Source organism: Pseudorca crassidens, chromosome 11 (assembly GCF_039906515.1).
Source record: "Pseudorca crassidens isolate mPseCra1 chromosome 11, mPseCra1.hap1, whole genome shotgun sequence".
In the NCBI taxonomy this organism is placed as follows: domain Eukaryota; kingdom Metazoa; phylum Chordata; class Mammalia; order Artiodactyla; family Delphinidae; genus Pseudorca; species Pseudorca crassidens.
In genome coordinates, this window is record NC_090306.1 from 59,504,199 (window position 1) to 59,522,562 (window position 18,364).

General features: G+C 41.2%; 1 protein-coding gene across 1 annotated transcript in view; it reads left to right on the forward strand.

Moving 5' to 3' along the window:
• Positions 1–1,914: 1,914 nt before the first annotated feature.
• MYRFL (myelin regulatory factor like) overlaps positions 1,915–18,364 on the forward strand; it is a 116,304-nt gene continuing 99,854 nt past the window's right edge. The window contains exon 1 of the mRNA XM_067697334.1: positions 1,915–2,952. Coding sequence (XP_067553435.1) covers positions 2,907–2,952 — 46 coding nt within the window. The 5' untranslated portion in view covers positions 1,915–2,906. The remainder of the gene's footprint in view (positions 2,953–18,364) is intronic.

An 18,364-nucleotide genomic window follows, 5' to 3' on the forward strand; every position in this document is an offset into this window, starting at 1 on the left:
ATATTTGTTATTTACTGTGAGGGAGAAACTTCCACTTAAATCCCAGTTGCCTCCAGCTGCATTGTGCTCAGCTGTGTGCTCTGGACTCATTAATTAATACAGAGGTATTTTCTAGCCCTTCCAACATCTTTCTTCCAAATTCTCTTTGCTTTCCTCAAACCCTGTTGGTTGTTATAATTTAGCCTCCAACCCAGATGTTGCAAACTGAAGGCTGAATTGCCCTTTCATACGTGTGCTATTTGTCCTTGACAATGTTTTGGTGTATTGTTCTGTTTGTTTTGTTTTTAAACATATTCGTTGCAACATTTAAAAATGAGATTTAAAATTAAAATCTGCATTTCCAGCTTCTCTTTTAAAGTTGGCCCTTTCAAGAACCTTGAGTCCATATCCTTGAGTGGCAGCATGTGGAGGAAGCCGAGTGACACTCCACCTTTTGGGCGGCTCTACCCTTAGGGCAGGTACTCTCTGGTTTGCTCTCTGCTCCACCACCCCTAAGTGTCTCCCTGACGGAGACACAGCTAAGGGTCAGTTGTCGGTTATAAATATGCTCTCATGGTTGTTTTTTTGCTTATTTTGACCCATTTTACTCACTTACCCGCCTGGTCCTATAATTATTTGAGATTGGGACTCCAATTCTCACCTTTGTCTCTCAGCTTATTAAATGGAATCTAATTTCTTTCCTATCACTCATTACTCTGCTGCTGACTATGTGAAGTCTCTGGGTGAACTGTTGGATAGAATCCAGAATCATCATCTGGCAGAGGATATAGTATAGTGACTTAACTTCCAACAGCCTCCAGAAAACTTGGCTGGGAGCTTCCAGCTAAAACATAGGCTACATGTTTTAGACATCTTAATTCATACTGCACCTAAAGGCATGGAAGTCCTTTTAAAAAATCACATTTGATTTCTCCCTTGCTCCCCATATCCAGTTGTAGCCAACTCTTCTTGGTTCTATAGCATCTTCAGGCTTTGTTACTGCCTATCTGGATTCGCAGTAGCTTCTCAGCTGGTGTAAATTTAGTTACTGCCCCAATCAACACACTCTAACACAGCTTCTTTCTAAATTAGACTTAATTATATCATGCATCACAACTACCCAAATAGAAAATATCAATAGATATGCTTAGAATGAACATGCATGGAATCAAATTCAGATTTAGCCTAACATTCAAAAGCTACCCAAACCCTTCTTCAGCCTACTTCTCATCTTTTTTTCTCACTCCACCATCCATACACCGTAACTCCAGTCGCTGTACCTGGGCTTTCTCCCCTCCAAGCCATTGCTCATGTTTTTAAAAACATGTCCATTGTTTAAGTCTCTTCAAATCCCAGCTCTTTATGATACCTTTCCAGATCTTCCCAGATGAAATTAACCTTTCCTTCCTCTGTTTTCTTGGGATGTTTTCCCCAGCTCTTATCAGAGTCTGCCTTTTTCCCCAGCTCTTATCAGAGTTATAGTTCCTTGTATTTTTCTCATGCCCTACATTTGAGCCTATGGAGGGCAGGGACCATAATTTACACATCTTTTTATTTCCTGCACCCAGCAGAGAGTTTAGCACAAGTTGAACTGAAACAAATAGAAAATCTATTTCTTGAAGCAACTTAATGACTTGTCCTTAAAGATCTGGGGTCCAATATAACTTTCAAAATAGGATTCTAAGCCTCTTTTTTTCCCCAGGATAAAATTAATTTTTTTGTTTAAACAGTTTATATGTGTGAAGTTTTAAAATACTTATTGGGAAGTATACCACATCACCCATACCAATTCTAACAAAAATGAAATAATCTGACAAATGCAGAATGTGGGACATTATATAAGACAGTGCTCCAGGACTGTTAAACAAGTGTCAATGTTATAAAAACCAACCAACCAAAAATGACAAGGATATATATATATGGGGGGGGGGGACACAAAAAGCAAAAGTGAGAAAATATTAGCAATTAGTAAATCTAGATGAAGAGTATAGGGTATTTCATGGTACTATTCTTTGAGTTCTTCTATAAGTTAAAAACTTTCAAAATAAAAAGTTGGGGAAAAAGGAAACAGGAAGGAGCTGAAAGGACTAGTTTGATTTCCTAACTGTATTCCTTTTAGTATATTATTAGATAAGTTAATAGCTAAATAGTGAAAACAAAACATTTATTTGGGTATACCTTTCTATTTAGGAGTAAAACCAGCTAGGAGTGAACCGCATAGTTGGTTGTAAGAATTACTAAATCAGAAACGCAGTTTTATTGCTCCTTAGAGGGACTTCTCATACTTTATGCTTTCTACTTTCAAAGAAAATAAACTGGAGGAAATGGACGAGGTGCGTATCAAGGAATTTTTTTCACTGCGAGTAGATTTGGAAATATTTAACAAATCCTAACTTTTCATTATCACAAGCCTCGGTATCTATGAAAGTGATTATATTGATTTGCCCTCTTTCTCTAGGTGAAAAAAAACCCCCTATATCTTTGCTAGGCTGTAGCTAAATCGATCTGGTTGATGGAGGCAGAGAAATAAATATATTGGTGTAAAAGGACAAATAGGAGATAAGGCTATGTATTTATTGCCCATTTATGTAATTACATGTGTCACTAAGGACAAAGGTCCTTGAAACAAAGACGAAAGGCAGAGTAGAAACAGTTCCCTATAGAAAGAGAGATGGATTTTCTACCACTTCCCTCTTCATGAATTTTTCTTTTGCGTGGTTACATATCCTTCTGGTTTTGTGATCACATTTGAAAACTTAACCATCTTTTTGGGCACAGTTTGATGGCTGAAGATATGCTTCACTCCAGTAAAAAGAAAATGAACATTTTTCAAGAGCATTCGTAGGCTTCGAGCTGAGAGGACAGCACTTAGTTCCTGAGGTCTGATAATCATTCTGTGCGGAAGTAACTACCAGGACCACGGCACCATGGATGTGGTAGGCGAAAACGAGGCCCTACAGCAGTTCTTCGAAGGTAAGAAGCCCGTTTCCAACATCTGAGAAATGGTACTGCTTACTATCACTGTCTTTACCTTTTGGGAATTCACTTGGGCTTTGAAAGAAATACTATTGTACTAACTGTCGTGAAGTCAGAAGTGCATGTTTATTTGCTGTGTTTGTAGCAAAAAATCAATGGTATAGGGCTTCCCTGGTGACGCAGTGGTTGAGAGTCCGCCTGCCGATGCAGGGGACGCGGGTTCGTGCCCCGGTCCGGGAGGTATCCCGCATGCCACGGAGTGGCTAGGCCTGTGAGCCATGGCAGCTGAGCCTGCGCGTCCGGAGCCTGTGCTCCACAACGGGAGAGGCCACAGCAGTGAGAGGCCCACGTATCGCAAAAAAAAAAAAAAAAAAAAAAAAATCAATGGTATAGGCAGTGATTTTTAAAAATTCAGGATTTCCATCTTACAGCTTAGTTGTTAAAAGAATCAAGAGGTCAGCATACCTATGTTATTAGAATTTGTCCCTGTCCTGTGCTAGATTTTTTTTCTAATCCCTATGTTTCATAAGACTAGATTTTTCTTATCTCTCAAATTATTGAATACAACACAGGAGAAATGTAAGAGTTTACTTAAGATGGTTTTTCTGTTAATATAATTAAATACAAAACAGCCTAACAGTAAAGGAACACCTCTTCCCCCATTCCATTCTTTGTTTTTCACAACACTTTAAAAATGTGTAACTATTGAATGATGATTTTTTTTTTGAGGTTAAATATATTTTTCCCCAAGCGAAGGCTTACTATAGGACATGGTTACAAAGATTTTTTTCCTAAAAACCTGAAATAGTGGTACCCCTTCTCATATTCAGTTGGGTTGAGATTCTCATGGTGGGTCTGCTGAAAACGTCAGGAAAGGCTTGCCTTCTTGTGACACCTTTCAGGGAGCCATTGGGAGACTGCGTGTTAGTGCAGCTGCAGTTCCTTACCAGTTAGTCATGCTCAGACTTCCACGGGAAGGGAAATGTTGCCAGAGCTTTTTGCACATTTCCAGGTATTTCCCAGGAGGGAGTATGAGAATAATTGAGCGCAGACCAGCTCACTCACAGAATCCAGAGGGCAGTTAGCAGCATATGGAGAAAGTGCTTTTGGCATTTCTTGTGATTAGCAGAGTGTCTGACAAATACTAGACGTTTAAAGAGTGAATGGAATTGACCCAACACCATATTGTATCGAACACTAAAGAGTGTTTATGTCAAAGAAACAGTGACGTCACTATCAGAAGAAATTAGTACAATACAGTAGGTTCTGTGGCTCGGATTTTGCCACATGGGATAAGAAGGAATATGAGACCTAGAGAATTATGATGTTATTTCAGCCCTATGATCCATCCCATCATGTTCTGTCTCTGACAGTGCTCAAGTCAGTGTGTCCACTTGGGTCACACAGTAGGCACACTAATGTTGCTTAATTGTTGTTGCCTGATTTTATATCCTATGTAACTTTCATTTGAGCAGTAGGTAGCAAGCTCCAAGCTACAGTTATATCTGCTTTATTTTCGGGAAACCACCAATTGATTTTATAAATACACAAAGTCTAGTTGATTTCTTTACAGAGCTAGAGAAGACCTGAAAAGTTCATCTGGTCTACCTTCCGTTTTTTGGAAGTGCTGTTATACCTATAGGGTCACTATACTGTCCTTGTTTATGCTATTTTCAGAAGTCTTTGGGGATATAGTTTCCACAAGTCCTCTGTACAGCTGATTACAAAATCTGATTTATTTTATTATTATCATTATTATTATAGTATCTTTCTTAGCCCAAACTAAACTCTGGCTCTTTTGGAAGCCTTTTTAACTAGGGAGGAGTAATTTCTCCATGGAAAGAGAATAAAATAGTCAGTGTACATTATCTTTGAATGAATAAATGGAAAAGGTGGTAAGTTTTGGAAATAAAAAATGGAAGCACTAACTTAAGTTATTCCCCTTCCCCCGAAAGTCACACAGCTGGTTGTCTATTTTTTATTATCTGTTTAGCAAATATCGATCACTGACGGTGTGCCAAGTCCAACAACCACATCTTTTAAATGATAGCCTGGAGGGCTTTGAGACATTTCCTTTAGATCATGGTTTCCTTTCTGAAATATTCCTTAGAATGAGGACAGCAAGACTGGATCTGATATTCTCATGAGGAGGGCCAGTTGTTCTATGTTGTGCTCCTGTCGATACGTCAGCTTCTAATTAAATGCAAATTCATATAAATAATCAAGGTCTGAAAAGCAAGAAAAGTTTTTGTAATTTATTACCCACCTGAAAACTATTTTTGCTTTGCTTTCTCAGACTCTTCATTCTAAGAATCTGGATCCTAAATAATATATGTTTTTCATATGAACACTTTCGTATTAAAAACTATCTGTACTGACAGTATCATCACAAATTAAATGGCCTTGAACATCAGATCTCATGCTGATCATGCTGAATCTTTATGGTGTGTCTCAGGAAGATGATGAGAACAAAGCGTGGTTCCAGGTAGCTGGCAAACCTCATTCTATTGCCTGCCACTGATGCAATAGGTAGGCCCATTAGCTAAAGCAGAAGAGGTGGATCAAGTTCTCTAGGGATCCCAACATCCACTGGAAACTCAGATACCACGTGAAATGTTTGGCTTTTTCAGCAAAGCTGATACCACTGCAAGAGAAAGGTTGTCAGAGGAGAGGCACATTATTTTATTTCTAATAACTAAAAATGGGTTACAACTTAAAATTCTAATAGTGGTAGATTAGTTAAATAGATTATGGTTCTTTCATATAATGGAATATTTTGTAGCTATTAAAAATGACAATGATGGGCTTCCCTGGTGGTGCAGTGGTTGAGAGTCTGCCTGCCGATGCAGGGGACACGGGTTCGTGCCCCGGTTGGGAAAGATCCCACATGCCACGGAGCGGCTGGGCCTGTGAGCCATGGACGCTGAGCCTGCGCGTCTGGAGCCTGTGCTCCGCAATGGGAGAGGCCACAACAGTGAGAGGCCCAAGTACAGCAAAAAAAAAAAAAAAAAAAAAATGACGATAATAAGGAAAAGTGTTTATGATATAAAGGGGAAAAGCAGATTACAAATTGGTATATATAATAGAATTGAATATATATGTATTTTTCTAGAACAAAGTTCATTAAAACTGATGTGAAAACAGTTGCTATGTATACATACATGCATACCTATATAGGTAGAAACAATTGGATGAATACACTACAAGTATTAACAGTAGTTATTTCTTAGTGGTAGGAATATGGGGATTTTTATTTTCTTCTTTATACTTTATTATCTCAGTGCTTCAAAGTTGGAATGCATGATGTCATAGTCAGTTTTTCTTACATAAAGGAGACGGTTTAATTACACAAAACTCCTCTGTTTAAGAGTTTCTTTTCTGTGTAAAGAAAAATTGTATGAAACAGATGAAAAAGAAGATTATTAGGTGTCTTCCATAGAAAACTGTACCTGGATCATGTCCTTTGGGCTGTCAGATTCTATGGGATTTTCACCCTTTATTGTCTTAGAGCTATTTTGAAACTCTGTAAATTGTAGATAATTGATATCAATGCAATGAATTTTGTCTATAGATATGTAAATGAATTATCTCCTTTTGGGCATCAATAGTTTCAGTAAAACCCAGTTTTCCATTTATTTGTAAATTCATTCCATGGCATAGCCAGATTTAGATTATCTATCTGCTTACCTATCTCTATATACATCTGTCGATCTATCTCTATTTATCTATCTAGATACCTAGATCTAGCTCTGCTGTTTGAATTCTCCTTGAACCACTTGTAACATCTTCCTGCTTCCTTCATGAAGTAAATAAAAATCTTTGACATGTGTTCATCTTACATTTATATGAGTCATGATTTTTTTTAATGTGCTAGGATTTACATTTATTGAGCTAACATTTATTTTATTTTATTTTTTTAAAGGGAACGCTATTTATTTATTTATTTATTTTGGCTGTGTTGGGTCTTCGTTTCTGTGCAAGGGCTTTCTCTAGTTGCAGCGAGCGGGGGGCACTCTTCATCGCCGTGCACGGGCCTTTCACTGTCGCGGCCTCTCCTGTTGCAGAGCACAGGCTCCAGACGTGCAGGCTCAGTAGTTGTGGCTCACGGGCCTAGTTGCTCCGCGGCATGTGGGATCTTCCCAGACCAGGGCTCGAACCCGTGTCCCCTGCATTGGCAGGCAGATTCTCAACCACTGCGCCACCAGGGAAGCCCATGAGTCATGATTTTATCTTTAAAAATATATATCCTTTAACACTAGCCAAGTTTTAAGTTAGTTAACTTCGACTTTGTTTTATCTTAAGTTTGCACCAGATTAATAACGTTTCCTGTGCATTTACCATGCATGAAGCACTGTTCCATTCACTTTACATTCATTACCTCATTTACTTAGACTTTGTTTTATCTTAAGTTTGTGCCAGATTAATAATGTTTGCTGAGCATTTACCATGCATGAAGTACTGTTCCATTCACTTTACATTCATTACCTCATTTACTTCTTACAGCAACCCCTCAGGTAAAAAAGGAATAGAAAATGAAGTATGGAAAATCCCATTCCTCAGTTTACCTCACTTGTTTTCCATAGCTGTGACCTTACATTCTTAATTTGGTTCCTTATGGGTATTTCTTTTGGGCTACTGTGATAGCAAGATTCATCTTTTATTTCCCAGCTTTTTAGAACAGTTTATAAAAACTAATTTGAGAATATTTTATTGTTCATTATATTTAATCTTTAAAAAGGAACTTTCTAAATTGGTGAGAAGCTGTTTAGCTCATCCTCTTCATAAAGTCCTGAAGTAGGTTCTCAAATGCTTTTTGGCTTATCACGAAAGCAAAAGAGGAGATGCCTGCCCTGACTGAGCAGAGTGGGAAAAACTACATACAGTTGTGCCTTGGAAGCCGGGAGGAGATTGGTTCTAGGATCCCCTCTGATACCAAAACCCCCAAATGCTCAAGTCCCTTACGTAAAATGGCAGTAGTATCTGCATATTAACCTGTGTACATCCTCTAGTACATGTTAAATAATCTCTAGATTATTTCTAGTACCCAATACAATGTAAATGCTATGTGAGTAGTTGCTAGCATGTGACAAAATCAAGTCTTGCCTTTTGGAACTTTCTGGGATCTTTTTTCCCAAATATTTTCCATCCTCGGTTGGTTGAAATCTGCAAATGTGGAACCTGCAGACACAGAGGGCTGACTCTCCTGAAGAGATCACATGAAAGCAGAAGAGAGAAACTAGCTGAAGAAACTCCCACTCACCCATTGAAGTTTGGGAGGTGAGGGGTAGCTCCTAAAACCAGAAGCTGTGGATGGGCAGGAACCACTGGACAGCTCCTGAGATCTAAGAGAAAGAACAGTCCCTTTAGGAAGCTGCTGTCAAACAAGCTTCAAGGTATTTTCTGCCCTCCTCTCTCTGCCTGAGATTTAAATTTCTAGTTAGCTATTTTTAAAGTAGGATGGTAGGGATGCAGGGTAGGCAAAAACATCTGCTACCCATGAGCTGTACAGGAATATGATGGAGGTGTCAAGTTTTTGGGAAAATGAAGAAAATGCTGAAGATTCTGGAGCAGAAAAGCAGAGACTCAAGGGACTGACCCAGATGGAATGAATCTAGAGAGGCTTCAAGGGAGGGTTGGTAGAATTGTTGAGCACAAGAGGGATGTAGCTTGGAAAAGTGCCCAAATGGTGCCGGCACATAGTAGACAGTAATCTTTATAGAATAAAAATGAATGAAGAACAGTGCACAGACTATTCTGTTCAACAGTTTGAACTCTAGGTTCGGAGCACCCAGCAAGTTCAAATATGGGAAGAAGAAAAACTTGCCCAGTAAGCAGAGCAGAAAGCAGCAGAAAGGTTCAGTGAATAAAACAAACAGAGGCCACTGAGACAAGTGCTGCCAGTTTGTGGGAAGCCCCAGATTCCATTATTACCAGAGGTAAAGTCGTAAATGTCTTATGTGGTTCCTGTGTATTACTTCTCCAAAAGTGAAACCAACTCTGATTGGTTGATGTTTCTGAATTCCTGTGATTGGAATCAGAAGCTCTGAGCAGCTGAATGCAGTGTAGAGGGCTGGCCCTGGGCAAGACTGTATTGCAGGTAAAGGGTATCTTTGGCCTCCGGCCAGTCTCTCAGTCTTTGTCTTTCTTTCACTTTAAGACCACCAATTTTTCACCCTCTCACATAACCAGCATTTTTATGCCCTCTTCTTCTGTCCCAATAAAACCTGAGTTTGCACAGAAGGTACAAATGGCAAAGGATCTGATGACACCTTACATCTCTAAAGAGTTTTGTATTCAATGTGCTTTCACAGAATACAAAGTCGTTTTGATCATACAAGTCAAAAAGATTACCTTCTCGAAGAGTAGGTTTGGTTGATCTCTAATGGTGGAATTTTAGACATCATGTTGCATCCTAGAAACGCTGAAATTATCCCACAGAGGCAGGTTCTCCTTGTTCATTGATGAGGCCACCTCTGTTTCTGTTTTTGGAGACACTATGGACTTTCTAGGGGACTGGGAATGAGAATACGTCAGGGACAAGAAGAACAACCCAAATCATGCAAGCTGCTTATAATTATTTGAACACGTCTGTCTGATGTTGGCAGGTGATTAGAAATTGTGTTGATTGTCATGAAGCATCCAGAACAAAGAGGCGTGGGCTTGGTGCCATTGAGGAAAAAAATCCCTTTTCTTCTTTCACGCTGGGATCCCCAAGGTGAAGCCGATTTCATTAGAATTTAAAATGTGCTGTAACTAGGTCAGAGCTAACTTCTGTCACCTGCACACACCCTACATTTGAGAACTGCCAACGTCATCAGCAACTGGAGGGAATCCGGGAGCAAAATCACTCAGACAGACGCTTCTAAGAGGAGACTACACCACCTTCTTTGGTGTTATTGATGTTGTCATCTTTTCAGCTTGGGAGTTAGAAGTCAGCTTCTGGAAGACTCCACAATATCTTGGAAGCTAAACATTGAATACATGGACAATTGTGGAAAAAATAGATAACATAAAACAAGAAATAGTTATCACCTGTAATGTCACCACTTAGTGATAACAGCTGTTCACATTTTGGTGTTGATCTTGTGTGTATTTTTTTTTAATGGGATCATACTCTTTATATTCTTTAATAATGGAGTTTTTCATGGAGTATAGAGGGAAACATCTCTTCTTGTCATTACTTATTCATTTATAGCAGGAGTCTGAAAGTAATGGCCCACAGGCTAAATCCGGCCTGCAGCCTGATTTTGTAAATTAAGTTTTATTCACTCATTCATTTAAATATTATCTGTGGGACTTCCCTGGTGGCACAGTGGTTAAGAATCGGCCTGCCAATGCAGGGGACATGGGTTTGACCCTTGGTCTGGGAAGATCCCACATGCCACGGAGCAACTAAGCCCGTGCGCCGCAACTACTGAACCTGCACTCTAGAGCCCGCGAGCCACAACTACTGAAGCCCACACGTCCTAGAGCCCATCCTCCGCAACAAGAGAAGCCACCGCAATGAGAAACCCACGCACTGCAACGAAGAGTAGCCCCTGCTCGCTGCAACTAGAGAAAGCCCGTGTGCAGCAACGAAGACCCAACACAGCCAAAAATAAATAATAAATAAGTAAATTTAAAAAAAAATATTATCTGTGGCTGCTTGGATGCTGTGATGGCAGAGTTGAATGGTGGCAACAGAGACCTTATGGCCCTCAAAATCTAAAATAGTATCTGGCTCTTTATAGAAAATGTTTGCTAACCCTTGATCTAAACCTAATTAATAATAACTATTATTTATTGAGCACCTACTATGTACTGGGTATAGAATCATAATCCTCCATAGGAAGAACATTCCAGGAAAAGGGAATACCAGTGTGAAGTCCCTAAGCTTGGAGTGGTTAGGGGCAGGGCTGGAGTGGGAAGGGGCAGGGGACAGTGTTGAATGACAATGGGGTGGGCGGTCGAAGATGACGTCAGAGTTTGGATTTTTATTCTCAGTGTGATAGGAAACCAGTGGAGGGTTTTAAGCAGGAGAACAGGCAGAACTTGCAGATGGATGGGATGTGGGGGTGAGGAAGGCAGAGGATCAAGGGTGATTCCTAGGTGTTGGTGTCAATAATCGGTGGATTTAGTACAATGTATTCAGCTGTGGAATAATGGGTGCAAGTGCACTTGTGTGTGTGTGTGTGTGTGTGTGTGTGTGTGCATGTGCATATGTGTGAAATCAAGAATTCATTTGGGACACTTTACGTTTTAGCTGCCTTTTAGAGAACCAGGCAGAAGTGATGACGAGGCAGTTGGATGTTTGAATCTGGAACCCAAGGGAGGGGTCTGGGCTATAGATATCAATTTGGGAGTTATCTGCGTATGGTTGGTGTTTAAAGCCCTGAGACTAGATGAGGTCACTAAGAAGGGAGTCGGACAAGAGGACCCCACGATAACATTTAGGGACCCAAGTGAGAGCAACCAGCTAAGGATGTTAAATGAGGTGGGAGGAAAGCCAGGAGAGTGTGGTGTTAAGCTAGGAAAGATTAGTGTTTCAAAGAGGGTGTGGTCAAATGTTTTAAATGTTTCTGAAATGCCAGTTAATTGAGCATAGAATTTGGGAAGGAAGGTTGTGGGTGACCGTGACAAGTGGTTTCCATGCAGTAGGGGAAGAAGAGAGAATGGAAGGTGAGTGGCTAATATGGATAATGCTTTTGAGAAGTCCTGTTGTGCCAGGAGCAGAGAAATGCGGCAATAGCCAGAGGAAGTGCAGAGGCAAGAGGGTTTTTACTTGATAATTTTGTTTTTAAGACGGGAGATACGAAAGCTTGATGTGCAGATGGAATGATTCATTGTGGAGGAATAAGCGTTTGATGCGGAAGAGGGAGGGGGATAATTGTGGGAGGGGAACCTTGAGAAGGTGGGTGAGGATGGGGTGGAGAGAGCTTGCCCTTAGGTACCAGGAACACTTACTGTCTTGCAAGGGAGGAAAAGAGGAGTATCTGGAACACATGCAGGTAGTGTGGTAGGTTTCAGGGTGGGAAGCTGAGACAGGTTACTTCTGCTTTACCTGTGAAGCCAGGTGGTGGGAGTGTGGTGGGGGACTGTTGGGGGCTTTAGGAGGGAGGATAAATTATGAAATGATCTTCTTAGTTAGTGTATTAATTTCCTAGGGCGGACATAAAAAAATTACCACAAACAGGTGGCTTAAAGCAACAGAAATTTATTCTCACAATTCTGGAGATAAGAAGTCTGAAATCAAGGAGTTGGCAAGGCCACAAACGCTGAAGGCTTGAGGGAAGAATCCACTCCATGACTCTCTCTAGCTTCAGGTGGTGCTGATGATATCCTTGGTATTCCTTGACTTGTAGACTAATCACTCTCATCTCTGCCTCCATCTTTACATCACCTTCTCCATAGGTCTCTTGTATCTGTCACTTCTCTTACAAGGACACTCATCATTGCCCTTAGGGCCCACCCTAATCCAGGATGATCTCATCTTGAAACACTTAACTTTATTATACCTGCCAACACCCCTTTTCCAGTTAAGTTCTCACAGGTTCTGAGTGGTCATACATTTTGGGGTCCATTTTTCAACTCACTACACAGAGTAAAAAGCAAATCGGCCAGGAAATAGTAAGAATGCTAGACAGTGCCATGTTCATTTGAGATTTGTGGTTAATTACTTTAAGTGAGGTTAGTCACTACATTTGTATGATTTTCTCAGCAACATTCAGCTACTCGGTGCAGTCTTGGAGTGGGTGAAGAATTGGGTTTAACCAAAGTCAGGATTTTCTCATGTGAGTTCCACAGGTGGAAAGAAGAAAAGGGACTTACAAGTCTTTGCAAGGGAGTAATTAGAGTGATGGACCCTGGAATTTAAGCTGGGTAACAAAGGAGTGGAAGGGGGTGAAGAGGTTTGGAAAAGTGGGGATAAGGTTCATGAGCAGAGGATCTCAATAGGTGAAGGTATTAGAGTAGGGGTATAAATGTCGGGAAGGTCAAGCTGGTCAAAGAACATGACACTTGAAACTGAGATTTCAGAGAATGGTGCGATTATTGGTGATCGCACGATTATTGGTGATGCCGAGGTTTAGGAGAGGGTCATGGGAAGTGGTGGCTGAGGTAGGAGAGAGGTGAGGAGTTTAAGAACCTGAGAGGCTGTGATATTATTGGGTGGATGTTGAAGCAACCAGCAGCGATGGCAGGAGTAGTGTTAGAGAGAGGGAGGGAGGTACCAGATGCTGAATGTTCAATGAGAAAGGAATAGTGACCGAGAGGTTGGTAGATGCTATTATTAGCAGGAGGTGGCCTGGTCATTGGCATATACCAAAGCTCGTGAAGGAGGGAGGAAGAAAATTGATCTGGAAGCAGCAATGCAGAGCAAGGAGAACACCTCTCCCGTTTTCAGGCCCCAGGTACATGTGGGAAAACCTTTATTTGAGATGTTCCATAATTTAACCATTTCTTATCATTGGACATGTAGGCTTGTGCTAGGTTTTTCCCTGTTAAATACATACCATTATAACAATTTCCCCCCAAACCCTTAGTTATTAACTTTGTATGAATCTCCCCAAAATATAATTGTTGGAACATAGTATTTTTTTTTTTAATTTTGGTCTTTGGTATTGCCAAATTATCTGCTAGGAAGTTTTAAAAAAAAAATCCATCTGCAGACTGTCCCTATCACCACTACCTGATATTAATTTACATTTTTTGACATAAAAAAAGTTACTCTCTATTCAGAGTCCTTAATTTGGGATGAGATTCTGGAGGGGACTTGAACCCTCTGAAATTGGGAGGAAATGTGTATATGTGTAGGCACATACTTATAGGGAAAGTCTCTGTAGTTTTCATCAGATGATCAGTGAGGTCTGTGGCCCACAAGAGCTTAGAAACTCTGCTCTAGCCCCAGGGCAGGTGAGGCTGCTTCTCTCACCTGCCCTGCCTGGAGCAGCCCACAGTTGAGGAGGGTGTGCTCTGAACCAGGCGGGAGATTCTGGACTGGAGCATGCTTTAACAATCAAAGAATCTAGGAACAGATTCTACTCAAAATGTTGTTAAGGGATGGGAAAGGGAGATTTGATAACGTGATTAAAAGCAATGATGAGGGACTTCCCTGGTGGAGCAGTGGTTGGGACTCTGCACTCCCAATGCAGGGGGCCCGGGTTTGATCCTTGGTCAGTAACTAGATCCCACATACGTGCCTCAACTAAGAGTTTGTATGCCACAGCTAAGGAGCCCACGACCTGCAACTAAGGAGCCCGCCTGCTGCAACTAAGACCTGGCACAACCAAATAAATAAATATTTTTTTAAAAAAAAAAGCAATGATGAAAAAAATCCCTGTTTCATCATCTTCTGAGCTGTAACAGTAGCAGTAATCATTTACACCATAAAAGTATACTGCAACCAGAAAGGGAGCAAATTCTTAAAAGTCTGTTCTCAGTTTTAATGGTGGATATAGAAAATCAGATGCCGTCTCCCTGAGCAGTTGACCTGGCCAGGAAAAGTGGTTATTTCCTCTACTTTGGGCTTCCTTCTATCCCTGGGGCCACATCAGTGGCATTTGAAGAGATGCTTCCAGGGGTCCAGGTGGTGCCCAGTTTGATAGGAGGAAGCCCCTGGCAGTGGGTCAACATCTGTTGGTTATCTGCTTCTAAAAAGATTCTGGAATTAGGTTAAATTAAAAGATACCTTAAAAAATTGATGTATATAAGGGAAGGGAGAGAGTAACAGAACTTCCTCAGGGGAACAATAGTGAAATTAAGTTATCTGTGGGTCAGCAAGGGATTCAGATCTCTTTCCTTGACTCTACCTCTCCTTCCAAATATTCATCAATCTTTCTCCTCCCTTTCATCACCAAACTCTGAAAAATACCCACTCTCTTCATTCTTCACATCCCATTCACTTTTCAACCCAATCTTCTCTGGCTTCTGCTCCAACTTACCCTTCTGAAATTTCTCCTAATTGCTAGATCGTATTAAAGATCGTCGGCCCTCATCCTCCTGGTGTCCTCTCTTCATCGACGTTTGCTCACAGAAACTTTCCTGTTTGATCCCATGGCATCTTCGCCTCTGATTCTCATCCAGTGTCTCTGTTACCTCTCAGGGGCGCTCGCTAGTACACCCTCCTCCTTCTCTGCCCCAGGGTCCTGTTTTGGAAACAGGATACATTTTTTAAATATTTTTGAGCACCAAAAACTCACCCTGAATGGTTTCATTTACTCCCATGGATCAGCATTTCCCCAGCCCTATTGCCACATTCCAGACCTATAGTTACAGGTGTTTAATGTACACTCGTATGTGCCGAGTGTGCCTTAGTTTCACCAAAGCAGTACGTTCAAAGTGGAACCCATTATCCTTCCCCTCCCTGATTCCAGTCTTCGCTGCTTCCTATACACCCTTCGGTGTTCACCAAACCTCCCAAACTAGAAACCAGGGTGTCACCCTTACGGGCTCCTCCCATGCTCTACAGCTAATTGTTTACCAAACTGTTGCTAAATGTTTTCAACTGCAGCCTCCCCTTTGGATCGTCACCTCTTGCAAGAGCCTCCTAATTTGTTTCCCTGAGCTGACCACCTTCCACTTCACTATTGGCTCACGTGAACGCCATTACTTAAACATTTCTGTTGACTCTCCATTGCCTGAGCTTAGCATATGGTCCCAAGGTAACATTTCAGTGTCCTTATCTCTGAGACTCCCCCATCCTCACAGTTGTGAGAGGCAGTTTGATGTAGTGGATAGGAGCTTGTTCCAAGGCCAGAGTTCTAATCCTGACTCTGCCCCTTGCTAGCTATGTGATCTTAGGCAAGTTACTTAATCTCTCTGTGCCTCAGTTCTGTATCTATAAAATTAGATACTACTACTACCTATCTAATAAGGTTATTGTGAAGGTTCAGTGATTCAATATGCATGAGGTTCAGAACAGTATCTCAGTTACTATGTTTATCACCATCATCATCATCAGTATTGTTATTAATGTTTCTATACCCCAGCTATGCTGAGCTTTTCATGGTTTCTTAAAAACACCTTTTTATAACACTGGGTGTTTGTGCTGTTTGCCCCAAATGCACTTTCCTACTTCTTCATCCTGTGAAGCAAAATTCTCCATGCTTCTCCAGCACTTTTTCCGTACCTTTGGATGTGCACCTTTCGCGCTGAGGTTTAGTTTATAGGTCTACTTGTCTATCTCCCCAGAAGATGGCGAGTACCTCCAGGTGAGGACCTGACTTTGTCTCATTATCTATGCAGGCTTATTGTCTTGAATGTAGCTGTTACAAAAAAAAAAGAAATATTTGTTAAATATGTGTTAAGTCAAAGAGATTCTTGACCAAAACTTCTGATAGAAAGGCAGGCACCTTTATTGCATCATACAAAGGTTGTGCTCCTTTTCTTATGTGTATATATATATATATATTTTTTTTTTGCTGTACACGGGCCTCTCACTGTTGTGGCCTGTCCCGCTGCGGAGCACAGGCTCTGGACGCACAGGCTCAGAGGCCATGGCTCACGGGCCCAGCCGCTCCGCGGCATGCGGGATCCTCCCGGACGGGGGCACGAACCCGTGTCCCCTGCATCGGCAGGCAAACTCTCAACCACTGTGCCACCAGGGAAGCCCCTTATGTATATTTTAATATCAGAATCAACTCTGGTGGGGGGGAAATCGCAGCTCCTCATAAACATTTTTTTATGTAGATTACTCTTAGATCTGTGACCCATGGCAGATATCTTCCCCTAGGTGTGATAACTCTGTTTCCCCTAAAAAGAACTCTTTATTAGCAGGAAGGGAGTGGAGGTGGTGTAGTGTTCAGTAGGAAACATGGCAGAGATGCTATCTGGGGATGGAGAGAATTCAAAAACCCAGTCCCTCCGTGAGAGGTTCAGGCTATAACTCAAAATGGGTTATAGCTGAGATTCATAATCATTACCTGGGAGTCACTGGGAGATACTAGGAGAAAAACAGAAGAGTAGACTCTCTAGTTTTGACAAAAGTAGAGATCTAGGCACCAGGAAACCAGTCAAGGTAATGGACCCTGGGTTGCAGGAATGATCTTGGAGTTTATCTGATCACAGCATCTTTCCCATTTCTGAGGTTGCATTTCACAGGCCACCCATATCAGCTCTGGAAACCGGGCACCAGTGCACATCATGCACACTGTCTCTGAGCTCCCGACACCAGCCTGCATGTGTGGTGATGAGCGACACAGTAGTCAGAGCATAGGCTTTGTATCCAGATTTCCCTGGGCTCAAATCCCTCCTCTACCATGCACTCGAGATGCTGCTTTAGCAAATGACTGGGTCTCTCTGAGACTGTTTCCTCATCTATTAAATGAAGCAGGTATTACTTCATAGGAGAAAAATGAGAATTAAGTAAAATGATATACGTGAAGTACTTTGAATAGTGCCTGACCTACAGTTGTTGCCCAATGAAACAGTATTATCAGTCTTTTGTAATTAAGAAAAATGTTTATTCTTTTAATGGAGCTCCCGGAAGCCGTCTGTGATCAGTAAGGAAACCTCTACCATTTAATGAATGCTTGACTTTATGCTAGACCTTATACAAAGGCCTTTAGCTGTATGTATTCTTAATTTGTACAACAAAATGAACAGGCAAATAATGTTATCATCATTTTAGTGATGAAGAAACAGAGATTCAGAAAAGGTTTGTACCTTGCCCAAGGTGACACAGCTATTATGTATCAGAGCTTAGAGTTGGACAGATGTCTGTCTTTCTCCAAAGGCCTGTGCTCCTTGCCACTCTGCAGTGTCCTCCAAACAGGTTGCAAGGGGGCATCTGCAAAGTTAGCTGGAACTTAATGGCTCCTCTTAAAATAACCAGAGCTCTTGTGTGTGTGTGTGTGACAATGTGCGTGTAATTCCATTGTATAGATGAAATTATTCTGGGATGTGAGCTGTTGGAACTTAAGTGCCATGTGGCATTTTTTGGCAAAGCCCAGCTCTGGCACCATAAGATGAAGTGCTAGCAGTAAAAAGGCAGTGGTTTATGTTCATGGAGCAGGCAGCTACAGAAACTCAAAAGATAAGGCTACTAATAAGCATGCAAAGATATAAGAACACCAACACTGACCTGTAGTACTGCTTGATGCAAAACAAGAATCCACAGAGGGAATTTAGGAAGTTGGGTTTGCTCAGAAGTGTAGTAGAAAATATTAACTCTCAATATTGTCCTTTTTGGTACCCAGGCTCAAGACATAAAGTCCAGTAAGATGGTACCCCAATATTTGACACCTTGGTATTAGCAATATAAGAAACCATTGTCACGTAAAGCAACGGGGAGTAATGTGTTCTAAGGCTAACATCATATGACTTGGTAATTGGAAATAGTATCGCTCTCATGGGATTAAAATGATCAATATCCTCAAGTATTAGAAGCCAAGAAAAATGCTTCCTAGAAATCTCTATGATATGCACTTGATGG